Source organism: Rhinoderma darwinii, chromosome 5, assembly GCF_050947455.1.
Source record: "Rhinoderma darwinii isolate aRhiDar2 chromosome 5, aRhiDar2.hap1, whole genome shotgun sequence".
NCBI classification, from domain to species: Eukaryota; Metazoa; Chordata; class Amphibia; order Anura; family Rhinodermatidae; genus Rhinoderma; species Rhinoderma darwinii.
Window position 1 is genome coordinate 227,120,060 of NC_134691.1, and position 14,242 is coordinate 227,134,301.

A 14,242-nucleotide genomic window follows, 5' to 3' on the forward strand; every position below is an offset into this window, starting at 1 on the left:
TAGCCTAGGTATACAATTGAAGTTTATACAAAGTTTATATATTAGATTTTTTATAATTTTGTGTCTTTGGTGTCACTGTAAAATTCTCTCTCTGTCTCTTCTCATACAAAGTAACAAGTGTGAGGAGAGACAGAGAGACAGGGGAGAGAAACACTTCATTTTTCATTTTTTGATCACTGTGAATGGTTCTCACAGTGATCACATGAACGGAGACCACTGACATTGGTCTCCGATCATCACTCTGAAGCCAAGGATGTTGCTAACTCCTTGGCTTCAGAGGCAGATTTCCCGATGACCGGGAAAACCGCTCCGATGCGGTCCCCTCCCTCCCAAACCACTCAGATGCGGCCGGCACTTGCTATTGAGCGCCACACCTGAGGGGTTAAATACGATCGGAGACCACTGCTAGTGGTTTTCGATCGTTGCCCTGAAGCCCGAGGCTGTTACTAACAGCCCGGTCTTCAGGAGATCCCCGCGAAAACCACTCCGATGCGGCCCCCTCCCAGCTGCCCGGTTTTCAGCAGCACCGCGCACGATGTGGGGAAAGTTCTTCTGAAGTGCCAACGTGAAAAGCCGACACTTCAGAAGAACTACCCTGAAAGGCCGACGTAAAAACACTATACGCTGGTCGTTAAGGGGTTAATAATTGAATACAACTATTGTAATAATAATAAATAAAACTTATAGTAATTATATTTATAAAAACAGTCTAAAAGTGTTTTTAAAATTGTATTTAATTTTTTATATATATATATTTGTTCATAGAAATAGACGTTGTTTAGTTGGTGGTTGAGCGGTCTTCTGAGGAGCAGGTTTTATAGGGTGCATATCCCCGGTCTCTTGGGATAAAATGTGGTGGGAATATTCAGATGTGATATGGAGGTCTTTGAGGATTTTGATGTTAGGAATGTGATGTTTTTACTGTGGCACAATGATGATTTCTTTTTCTCCTCTTGAGCTTAATGTTTTTAACCTTTTTGACTATGATGTTTTTGTTTTTTTTGATCACGGGTTTTTTGGTCTTAAATTTTTGATATTTAAGTTCTTTCATCTTGGCCACATAGGTATTCATTGCTTTCTCCTCTTTCTCCTTTTCAGCTTTTATAGATGTCATATCTTTTCTTCCCTTCGCATCGGCACTTTTGCTTCTACTCGCCTCTTTTGCCAGCTCATTCTCAACCCTGTATTCAGATGCTGCCATCATTCGACTCAGTACAGGGTAACAACTTTGATCTTTTTCATCGCCCCCTTCTTCAATGCCAATCTTCTTTTTTATCACCTGTTGTTTCTTAAGGTCTATTAAAATATAAAATAAATAAAGATCAATAATTAGGAATTTAAAAATATAATGGAGACATAGATGTGGGGAGTAGTTGAGTAGTTAAATCTGTATGTACATTCTCTGTTGTGAGCCTCTGTCACAGATCTGGTCCAAAATGCTGTGATAAATAATGCAGCATGCTGTACTAGTGTTACGGTAAAACAATGGTCACAATGATGGAAACTCGACAGAAACCATTAAAATCAATGGGTTTTTCGTCGGGCACTGTAAGTGTTGGCCTACGGACCAATCACTTGTGTGTTTATTCATTGTTCTGCTCCTATGATGGAGTAGAACAATGGAAGTACTAACGCATATGTGAATGAAGCCTTAGGCTGGGTTCACACAACCTATTTTCAGGCGTAAACGAGGCGTATTATGCCTCGTTTTACGCATGAAAATAGGGCTACAATACGTCTGCAAACATCTGCCCATTCATTTGAATGGGTTTGCCGACGTACTGTGCAGACAACCTGTAATTTACGCGTCGTCGTTTGACAGCTGTCAAACGACGACGCGTAAATTGACTGCCTCGGCAAAGAAGTGCAGGGCACTTCTTTGCAACGTAATTTGAGCCGTTCTTCATTGAAGTCAATGAAGAACAGCTCAAGATTATAGGCGTCAAAGATGCCTCGTATATTACGAGGAGCAGCATTTACGGCTGAAACGAGGCAGCTGTTTTCTTCTGAAAACAGTCTGTCATTTCAGCCGTAAATGTCAGCTAGCGTGTGCACATACCCTAACTTTGCCTTACCCAGTTAAACAGTTATTCTTACCTGGTCTATGCAGCATCTTCGAAAACTCTTCGGTCAGTAAATCCGACCTGAATATCCTCTTGCCCTCTAGAAGCTCCTTCTGTACTTTTAGATATTCAGGTTTTAGTTTATAACTAGAAGTAAAAAGTTATGAAAGTTCTTAATTGAACAATTCTACTAAATCCATTCCGATGATAACCCCCCTCCATCCTTGAGCTTTACTTTGGATCCATGGCATGTTGCATGTGTGATTGTAAATTGCATGGGGTTAGACTGAATTCTTTCTTTATTTCTTCACTTTTGTCCCCTCTGTACATGGAACAGGTTCAGATAAGCACCTTCCAGCGGTCCTGTCTATCCATCATGGAGCTGCAGACAACCACATTGGCCTTGTGTCCAATACATAGATGGGATGTCTCTACCTGATACCATTACATTCTGTCATACTAGACAGGTAACCATCTAACTTTAAGCTAAAGCTTGGGGGATGGGGAGCAGTGTTTATAAATGTCCCTATAAATGTCTCATGAAGGGATAATTGAGTAAACTTACTAAACACAGAAGAAGAGCCATAGTCCGAGCAGCAGGGCGATGAGGAGAAAAAATATTCCGGCCACAATTACTCTGCTCAATATCGGCCTCCCTGGAATCACTGGGGAAAAAGAAATGAAGTGAGAAAAAACAAAGATTATTCATTTTACAAATATTTTACACATCAGACATTTAGGAAACATAAAATGTGTGAGCTAATTATTATTTATTCTAAATATAAGACAAGGGGTAAATTTGTATATGATATATATAATTAAAGTGTACCTCCACTTTCAGTGAAAAGCGGTTATAGTGCAGGAGGGGGCATTATAGTCTATTTTCTACATCACTTGTATTTGCTATCTTGCTTCTAGCAGCAGCCCGGACTATGTAAAGTCCATTCTGCCGGCTGTTCATAACCCTTCAGTGGGAGACAGAGCGACCTGCTCGTCACCATGGCTCCCGTATCCAGAACAGCCGCCAGCGCTATAGAATCTAATAGCGCTAACAGTGGAGGTACACTTTAACCCCTTCCCGCATTTTCACGTATATGCACGTCGGGGAATGCGGTCTGTTCGCGCATTCCCACGTGCATGTACGTGATGGAGATCATGCGGGCACAGAAGCTGTGCCCGCACGATCACCGTGGGAGCCCGGCTGTGACTGACAGCCAGGCTCCTGCTGCAATGGCCGAGATTGAAGAAACCTACGATCTCAACCGTTTAACCCATTAAATACCGCCGTCAATAACGCTCTGTCACCCATCGGCGGCCCACGAATGCGATCGCCGGCCGCCAATGTGTTGCGATGGCAGCTGGGGGGTCTACCAAAGACCCCCAGACCTGCCCTGGCTGTATGCCTATTAGGCCGTTCCAGAGGCACGGCATAATAGATTACCTGTCAGTTTTAGGGTATGTTCACACACAGTGAGCAAAAACATCTGAAAATACGGAGCTGTTTTCAGGCGAAAACAGCTCCTTATTTTCACATGTTTGTTTAACAACTCGCGTTTTTCGCAGCGTTTTTTTACGGACGTTTTTTGGAGCTGTTTTTAAATGGAGTCAATGAAAAACGCCTCCAAAAACGTCCCAAGAAGTGTCCTGCACTTCTTTTGACGAGCCGTCATTTTACGCCCCATATTTTCACAGTGACGCGTAAAATAAAGGCTCGTGGGAACCGAACATCGTAATTCCCATTGAAAGCAATGGGCAGATGTTTGCAGGCATAATGGAGCCGTTTTTTCAGGCGTAATTTGAGGTGTAAAACGCCCGAATTACATCTGAAACCACTGCGTGTGAACATACCCTGACACTGACAGGCAATAATGCTTTGGTATATTAAGTATACCAAAGCATTATATCTGCAATCAGAAGATTACATGGTGAAGTCCCCTAGTGGGACTTCAAAAAACGAATTAAAAACACTCAAATAAAGTTTTTGAAAATATAAAAAAAAAACGTGAAGAGTAAAAATAAAATAAAACCATTTATTTCTATAAAAATAATTTTTTTTCAAAAAGGTGTAAAGAAACATGAAAAGTACACATATATGGTATCGCTGCGATCGCAACGACACAAAGAATAAAGTTAACACATTAATTCAACTGTATAGTGAACGCCGTACAAAAGAAAGCAAAAAACAACGGCAAAAATACTTTTTTTCTCAATTCCCCCACCAAAAAATATAATAAAAGTTAACCAAAAAGTCCCATTGACCTTAAAATATTAACGATGAAATCTATACCTCGTCCCGTAAAAAAACAAGCCCTCATATGCCTATGTTGACAGAAAAATAAAAATTGTATAACTCTTGGAATGTGAAGATGAGAAAAATAGAAAAAATGCTTGAGGTTAAAATATATATATAAGGGGTTAAATCTATATTGTAAAAAGTAAAGCGAATGCAGAGATTCCACTACCTGAATTCCAGCAGCGATCTACAGTTTTGCGGATCCAGTCAGCAAATCCAGTATCTGCAAGAGTAAAAAGAGATTTATAAAACATGAAACACATGGAAGTCAGACTATAAGGCCTTGTTCACACAACGTACAAACGTCTCAAAAACACTAGCATTTTTGCAAAGCGCTTCTTAAAATACAGGCGTTTTTGTTGCGTTTTTCATGCGTTTTCTGCGCTTTTTTTGGCACGGAATTAGGACTCCAATTGACTATGGGAATTAGGCATGTTTTTGGTGTGTTTTCGGCACATTTTACATGCCAAGAATTGACCTGACGCTTCAAAAAAAAAAATAAAGTAAAATGCGTTGTATGCACTACAATGCGCTTTCCCATTGATGTCAATGGGAAGCTTAAAGCATGCGTTTTTTACGCATTCTTCGGCGCATTAAAACGCGTCAAATACATTCCGTGTGAACAAGGACTAAATTGCATCTGAAATTTACAGGGACAATTGCCTGTGACCAGAGGCCAGAGGGTCAATCTGCTCATTATTAAGGGACAATGGGTAAACCAAATTGACATGTTGGAGATTTAATTATGATAAATCAGAATAAATAATCTGAAATGTAAATCCCCCCATTCTATACTATGTGCTGGTAAAATAGGTGGATATATTTAGTATGAGAATATATTGTCATTCTCTCATTCACCAGCAGGTGGAGCTGTGTTATTAGAAGCATGTTATCTGCTTATTAACTCCATTTCTACACGGCATCCATTTTTAATAAACTGTTACAGATATGTGTACAGAACTTCAATTGGATTTTCTCTCTATATATAATATACATGATCAGAGACTTAGATATAAGTGTAATTATACATATCATTGGAAAATACTCAGTAGACATTTACCTTCTTTGATGTCAGGCGGTCTCCTTGTCACAGGAAGTTCCTCTGAATATTTGGATCCTGTAAATGAAAGAAATAGTTTATAATGAAAACCCCAGAACATTTATTGTCTAGAAGTGAGATCAGGTACAGCATTGACCTGTGTGGATAGAAGACATTATGAAAGAAATTGCTGAATTGTAACCTAATAAAGAATACAAAATAACACTTCAATAAATGAAATACATTAACAAGACATTAGTATAAGTGAAATCTTCTTTACCGTTTCCTGGCTTTAATGGCATCCCATGTCCATGGACAATAAGAGAAAATAAAACGAAAGTAATCGCTGTGATTCTCATTGTAAATGTCGCTTTCTCCAAACCAAGAGAGAAGTGGTTGACATTTGTTGCTGCTACAGCCATTCCATACAGGTGGTATTGTGACATCATCGGTTGTCCAGGCACCACGATGACCATTGATGATGTCATAATTACGTTTAGAGGAGCAAATACAGTTTATATACATTTATATTATGTTTGCCACATCAATTTCCCCAATATATTCCAATGTAGCCACAAATAAACCGCTTATTTAATGTCACTGTACCCAGTGGCGTAACTACCGCCGTAGCGGCTGCTACGGGGCCCGCGGCATGAGGGGCCCCATGTCGCCCGCCGGCACGGGCCCCACCATGGCCGGAGGCTCCGCTAGCAGCCGCTATGGCTGCTACAGCGCGACACCACTGAACACCATGGCAGAGCAGGGAGGTATCTCCCCGTTCTGCCATTAAACAAAAGACATGTATCCCCTATCCACAGGACTTCCGGGGTCTGTGTCGGCAGCTCCGTAGAAATGAATGGAGCGCCGGTCGCGCTTGTGCGCATGCGTGACCAGCGCTCCTTTCATTTTTATTGAGCTGCGCAGACTCCGGAAGTCAGAGGTTAGTCATGGAGAACTTTGGGGGACTTTCGGTCCCCCGTTCTCCCTATAGCTGCCAGCGATCGCACATGTAGCCCCTATCCTGTGGATAGGGGAAGCATGGCGCTACCTACAGGGGGGGACTCTGCGTGGCGTTACCTACAGGGGGAGGACTCTGCATGGCGTTACCTACAGGGGGAGGACTCTGCATGGCATTACCTACAGGGGGAGGACACTGCATGGTGTTACCTACAGGGGGGGGGACTCTGCATGGCGTTACCTACAGGGGGGGGACTCTGCATGGCGTTACCTACAGGGGGGGGGACTCTGCATGGCGTTACCTACAGGGGGTTGACTCTGCATGGCGTTACCTGCAGGGGGGGGGACTCTGCATGGCGTTACCTGCAGGGGGGGGACTCTGCATGGCTTTACCTACAGGGGGGGGACTCTGCATCGCTTTACCTACAGGGGGGGACTCTGCATGGCGTTACCTACAGGGGGGGACTCTGCATGGCGTTACCTACAGGGGGGGGACTCTGCATGGCGTTACCTACAGGGGGGGGGACTCTGCATGGCGTTACCTACAGGGGGGGGACTCTGCATGGCGTTACCTACAGGGGGGGGACTCTGCTTGGCGTTACCTACAGGGGGGGGGGGGACTCTGCATGGCATTACCTACAAGGGGAGGACTCTGCATGGCGTTACCTACAGGGGGGGGGGACTCTGCATGGTGTTACCTACAGGGGGGGGGGGGACTCTGCATGGCGTTACCTACAGGGGGGGGGACTCTGCATGGCGTTGCCTACAGGGGGGGACTCTGCATGGCGATACCTACAGGGGGGACTCGGCATGGCGTTACCTACAGGGGGGACTCGGCATGGCGTTACCTACAGGGGGGACTCTGCATGGCGTTACCTACAGGGGGGGGACTCTGCATGGCGTTACCTACAGGGGGGGGACTCTGCATGGCGTTACCTACAGGGGGGGGACTCTGCATGGCGTTACCTACAGGGGGGGGACTCTGCATGGCGTTACCTACAGGGGGGGGACTCTGTATGGCGTTACCTACAGGGGGGGGACTCTGTATGGCGTTACCTACAGGGGGGGGACTCTGTATGGCGTTACCTACAGGTTAACAAAAATGGAGAACAAGTCTACATATATGAGAACGCACATACAAATAACTGACATTACTTTATTTAACTAGTTACAGTGCTATCTAGGGACACTGGACAGACATAACAGTCAATACATTACAATCCCCCCCTCTTAGATAACATAATTATGTAATTAACTGGGGCGATGAATAACGCGTTTTGGACGGTCTGATGAATGTGAAGGAATAGTCTCATTTGAAGTGTCCTTTACATGTGGTCCATTATCCTGAGGTACATCTGATGGTGGAGAAGATTGTTCCTCTTGTTGGATAAGAGGAGGGTCAGTGGGATGTAAGGTATCACTATGAACTGTTGGTACCTTAGTGTCAGGATTACTTTCAATAGCAGGTGATATACAATCCTCTACTCTGCTTCTTAGTTGGTCTATATGCCTCCTTAGAAGATGACCATCAGTAGTTCTGACTTTGTAAGACACGGATCCTGCAGTTTCCACTACAGTTGCTGGTATCCATCTTGGTCCCATTGCACAGTTTCTATGATACACACTATCACCCTCCTGAAAATGCCTTGTGGATGAGGAGTTATATTTTTTAGACAGTCTGACTCCGTTTATTGTGCAGTTCAGATGTGAGATCAGGATGAAGTCTTACTGTCAAAAAAACCTGACAGTGTTACACATCAATACACTCTTTATATAAATAGATTTCTATCTATCTATCTATCTATCTATCTATCTATCTATCTATCTATCTATCTATCTATCTATGTGTTTGTTTGTTTCTTACCATCAATATTTTTATTGAAAAATTTTCAAAATGACAAATATAATACACAATAACCACAAAAATGCAGTATAGCACATAATATACTTAGTACATAGAACTAGCATAGTGTCGTAAATTGGCAACTCAGAATCATTCTAAGCAGCCCCACATTTATACATAGTACTAACCATGCGGAGAGAGAAAATACAGTAAAACATGTTGCATGTGGTCAACACACACAGAAAGGCCCTGAAAATAGGGTAAAAACATATATACTAAAAACAAAAAATAGAGAGTTTCAGGTTTAAATATGTCGGTTTCAAAACAAAACATGCATTACGGGGATATACAATTTTGAGGAAAAAGATGCCAATTCTTCCAGGTCTCTACATACTGCGGGTATCTGTGATCTTTATATGCCATCATTTTTTCGTAAGCACATGTAGTATTTAGCATGTCATATATTTCCCCAACAGAGGGAAGGTTCACACTCTAATACCTAGTTATCCCTAATTTAGTAGCCAAGAGGATATGTGCCACAAGTACCCTATTTTCTATAGGTATCTCATTTATTCCGAGAAAAAGAAGTGCTAAAGATGGTGACCCTATTGCACAACCCGGAAAGCAGTTGAAAAATCGATGACCATAGAGGAGCGAGACAAGGGCAAGACCATAGTATATGTATGAGAGTGCCTCTGTGCCCACAACCCTCCAGCAAAGATCAGAAGTACCCGGGTACATACGGCTCAATTTATCGGGTGTATAATACCATCTGAGGGCTGTTTTGATAGCGGCTTCATAATGAGATACACATTTAAAAGTAGAAACAAGGAATTTCAAGGAGTATGTCCATTGGGATACAGCGAAGGTCTGGCCTAGGTCCCTCTCCCAAGCAAGGAGGGGGGAGGTTTTAACAAACGAGGATTTAGAGCCAAAACAGAATAAAGGGGTTTAAGGCGGACTGGGGTATCTGATGGGGCTGTGGGGCTGACCATAATTGGAATACATCCGCATTGGCTGAAAGTACGCTCAAATCCATAGTGGGTAAGAAATGTCTAATTCGTAAGTATTTATAAAAATCTCTATGTGCAATACCATATTTATGGGTCAGTTCCGAATACCGGGCTAACTTCCCGCCATCCAATAGATCCGTTAAGTATACTTTGCCTCTCTCTTTCCAAGAGTCCAGTTTCATGTCTAGAAGAGCAATGTGAAATATCTCAATAGGCGTTACATGCTGTAATGAAATTTGGGAAGATTCGCTACTAGAGTGAAATTTTTTCCAGTAAAACAGAGAAGTAGACAAAAAATAGGGAAGACGGGCTGGTAAAGCTATTGTAGTCAGAGCCGCTATCAATAAAGCCCTCAAATTTTGACCCGGAGCAAATTTTGACATGTCCATGCCCACTAAATTATGTGGGTAAAACGATTCGACAATTTCGGCGTCAAATTAGAGAACACGTAGGAGACGTGACAAATATGAGAGACACCCCTATATCCAAGCATGTACATGCTAAACACCATGGTAGAGCAGAATGCTTGAGATTTCAGGCGATTGAACTGGTGCGACCTCCAAAACATGGAGGAGACTGGGACAATCTAATTCTTAGGAAGGAGGCACAGTGGATTTACAGACTGGCATGTACACAGCCAGAGGGTTTAAATGAGCAGACAAATTATACCTGCTTTATCTGAGAGTCCCATCAGAAGCAGAAAAGCAATCTTTACTTCCATCAGTTGATAATCATCTTAGCCTATTCTTAGATGTTTTGTTATATCTGTTCGTTTATTCATGTATTATTATATTCAAAATACCGCTCATGTACTAAAATACTATGCCTGTTCATCTACACTAATGTGTGAACAGAGTGTCTATTAGACGTATGGCTGCCAGGTTGCTGTTTTGAGTTGGACAGTAACCTTGATTCCCATGCAAGCATCGTTAGCTCCGTCCCCTAGATGGGAGGGCTCTGGGCATTAATGAGATGCACTCCTCGGCCTCTCTCTGCGCTTGCGCGTTCCACGCGATTTTTGGTGCTGGACTTCCGGGTATGTCAGCTGACGTGCCGGGAGTCACATGACCACACGTCACGGGTGACGTGGACGACAGTGATTGGTCGTTTTCGAGGCTTTGCCTCTGCTCATGGGGAGGAGTATTAATTATATTAACTCTGAGTCCTTAGTGAAGCGTGCCGCTGACATCCATGCGAGCACGCTTCCGTGTGTCTAACAGAATATCTGTTACAGTTCTAGATCACTGGCGCTTTAGCTAGACTTTGACAAATATAGACCCCTGATGAATTAGTATACAGAAATGCGTAGGGTCAGTGGAGAAGGGATTATAGCGTAGGTGACAGGGGTATCGTTGGGTAACCCCAGCACTGGGGGATTTAGGAGAGGTAACAGCAGGCTCCGATGTTTTGTAGGTTCCCATCCACTGATACACCAATGTTAAACGCTGATCCAATCTACATCTTTCAAGTACAATCAGAGTAGGGTTCACAAATGAACTGGAGATTGTAATTTACAATTTAATACGATTTTAAACAAACACGGTGGGGCTTTTTTCACAGTGGTGACTGTACCCCTGTTTTTAGAGAGTTATCTAATAAAAATCTAATATTTTACTCATTAATTACTTCAGTGAATTCTAATCTTCTGATATTTTGTGGGAGCACAATTTCAATATCACAGAAAACAGTGAATGCTACATGGGTTCTTAGCCTCAACCCAGGAGGTTTGCACGCACTACTGTAGCTGTGCTGCTTTATTATTTTTTCCACTATGTATATGTGTGTATATATATATATATATATATATATATATATATATATATATATATATATATACAAACTAACTGATATATGTATATATATATACAAACTAACTGATATATGTATATATATATACAAACTAACTGATATATGTGTATATATATATATATCTATCTCTACACTACCGCTAACAAAAAAACAACGCTATTGATAGATAGATATATATACATATATATATATATATATATATATATATATATATATATATGCTCCTAATCAACGCCAGATTAACTTTTTGGGCAGGTTTATCCGGAAAATTAAGAAGGAGCAACAGGGCCATCTAGTGGTCTGCGGGGATTTTAACACTATTCATGACAGTACACTTTACACTACAGCAGCAAACAGACCATCTTCCCAAACCTTGGGGCAATTTCTGCACTCAAATGAGTTATATGATATTTGGCGCATTCATCATTATGTAGAACGAGATTATACCTTCTTTTCGCCTGTGCACGCTACTTACTCCCGGATAGACATGTTTCTGGTAAATAGATCACTGCTGCAGAACATCAAACACACTTCCATTGATATCATAAAGTGGTCGGACCACGCCGCCATCTCACTGCACCTAGAGGAGTCTTATGTGGCGCCCAATGTGTTTCTCTGGCGATGTAATCCGTATTTGTTAGCTCATACCTCCTATAAAGAGGAATTGGAATCAGCTTTGAAGGAGTATTTTCAACTGAATGTGGATTCTGTTACTAGCCCCTTTATATTGTGGAATTCTCACAAAGCCTTCATTAGGGGGGGTTTTATTAAATTAGGGCATAGGGCTAAAGTTGAAAGGGAGAAAAAAGTTTGAGATCTCCTGCAGAGAATAAGATCTCTGGAAACGTTAAACAAAGCTTCTGTCTTACCTGCTCAATCGTCACAGCTTAGAGACCTTCGTATTCAGTTGAAAGATTTCTTGTTATATGCTTATGAAAAATCCTTCACCAAGGTTAAGGCCCAATACTAATCACAAAATAATAAAGCCGGCAAGTTGTTGGCTAGACGTTTAAAAAAGGAGTGCAAAACTAGGATTCCGTATCTTTCTCGTCGATCTTCCCAGTCAAAAATATATGACCCCCAGGACATAGCTAAGGAATTTATGGAATTCTATTCCGACCCATATAATTTAGATGATCAGAATGGTTCTCTAAGAGACCCTGAGCCTTCTAGTGCCCACTTTCTGAGTAACCTGAGCCTCCCTACTCTATCCCAACAACAACGGGAGACCCTGAGTGCTCCCATTACAAAGCTAGAAATAGAGGATGTAATTAAGGCCCTACCTATGCAGAAAGCTCCTGGTCCAGACGGACTAACAAATCTCTACTATAGAACCTTCCTGGATGTTTTGCTCCCACACTTGCATTCTACTCTAGTACATGCTTTTAATGAAGGATCATTTCCAAGGGAAATGCTTTCAGCAATGATTGTTACGCTCCCGAAACCTGGGAAATCTACTGATGCCCCGCAAAATTTTAGACTGATCTCGCTGTTAAACACGGATGTAAAAATGTATGCGAAAATTTTAGCTAATCGTATGGCACCTTTATTACCCTCATTGATAGGGGGAGATCAGGTGGGCTTTGTGAAAGGCCGACAAATAACGGAAAACACCAGGAGGGTTCTTGACATTATGGACTTTGTACAAAGTTCGGGTAGGGCGTCGGTAATGGTGACTCTTGATGCGGAGAAGGCATTCGACCGGGTGCGATGGTCGTTTGTCTTCTCGGTGTTGGAAAAAATGGGAATACAGGATGGAATATTAAGAGCTATCAGGGCACTATACTCTACACCCTCTGCGAAGGTTTTTGTGAATGGAGTACTATCTGAGAGCTTTGATATAACGAATGGAACCAGACAGGGGTGTCCCTTGTCCCCTTTGATATTTGTATTGTCTATAGAACCATTGGCCCAAGCGCTTAGGTCACACTCAGAAATTAGAGGAGTCCGGATAGGCGATAGACAGCATTGTATTTCGCTATTTGCTGATGATATTTTGTTGACACTGGAGCAGCCGGAGACATCCTTGGAGGTAGCAATGGCGGTAATTAAGGAATTTTAATCTCTCTCCCTATACAAAATTAATGAGCATAAATCCCAAATCTTGCCTTTTAATATCCAGGCGGAAGCACTGGCTTCACTAAAATGTAAATTCCCGATGGATTGGCAGTCACAACATGTGAGGTATCTTGGTATAGAGGTTACTACCTCGGTACAGGATTTATATAAATATAATTACATCCCTTTGTTGAAAACTATAGAACAAGGTATGCAATTGTATAATAAATCTGAAATCTCATGGGTGGGTCGTATAGCAGCCTTCAAAATGTTAATTCTGCCCAAAATTTTGTATATCTTCAGAACCGTCCCTATCCGTCTACCAGCTTCCTTCTTTAATAAAATACAGAAACTGTTAAACAACTTCATTTGAAAACCGGACAAACCTAGAATTGCCTCTTCAATCCTTAACAGAGATAAAAAGTTTGGCGGTTTAAGTTTGCCTAACATTTCAGATTATTATTACGCAACTCAAGTATCGTTATTAAGGAATGGGTGGATTGGGGATGTGTCTCAACACTGGATACATATAGAGACCTTTTTAGCTCCGGGTCAAAATTTGAGGGCTTTATTGATAGCGGCTCTGACTACAATAGCTTTACCAGCCCGTCTTCCCTATTTTTTGTCTACTTCTCTGTTTTACTGGAAAAAATTTCACTCTGGTAGCGAATCTTCCCAAATTTCATTACAGCATGTAACGCCTATTGAGATATTTCACATTGCTCTTCTAGACATGAAACTGGACTCTTGGAAAGAGAGAGGCAAAGTATACTTAACGGATCTATTGGATGGCGGGAAGTTAGCCCCGTATTCGGAACTGACCCATAAATATGGTATTGCACATAGAGATTTTTATAAATACTTATGAATTAGACATTTCTTACCCACTATGGATTTGAGCGTACTTTCAGCCAATGCGGATGTATTCCAATTATGGTCAGCCCCATCAGATACCCCAGTCCGCCTTAAACCCCTTTATTCTGTTTTGGCTCTAAATCCTCGTTTGTTAAAACCTCCCCCCTCCTTGCTTGGGAGAGGGACCTAGGCCAGACCTTCGCTGTATCCCAATGGACATACTCCTTGAAATTCCTTGTTTCTACTTTTAAATGTGTATCTCATTATGAAGCCGCTATCAAAACAGCCCTCAGATGGTATTATACACCCGAT

At 42.0% G+C, this 14,242-nt stretch overlaps 1 protein-coding gene across 1 annotated transcript; it reads right to left on the minus strand.

The window, feature by feature from the left end:
* Positions 1-763: 763 nt before the first annotated feature.
* On the minus strand, positions 764-9,929 carry LOC142652556 (uncharacterized). The gene is made up of 7 exons (XM_075828206.1): positions 9,878-9,929; positions 9,291-9,392; positions 5,417-5,473; positions 4,526-4,579; positions 2,629-2,728; positions 2,098-2,210; positions 764-1,296 (listed from the first exon to the last, which is right to left on the minus strand). Exons 1-7 carry the CDS (start codon positions 9,927-9,929, stop codon positions 902-904), a joined length of 873 nt encoding a protein of 290 aa, XP_075684321.1. The 3' UTR covers positions 764-901.
* Between the last annotated feature and the right edge of the window lie 4,313 nt (positions 9,930-14,242).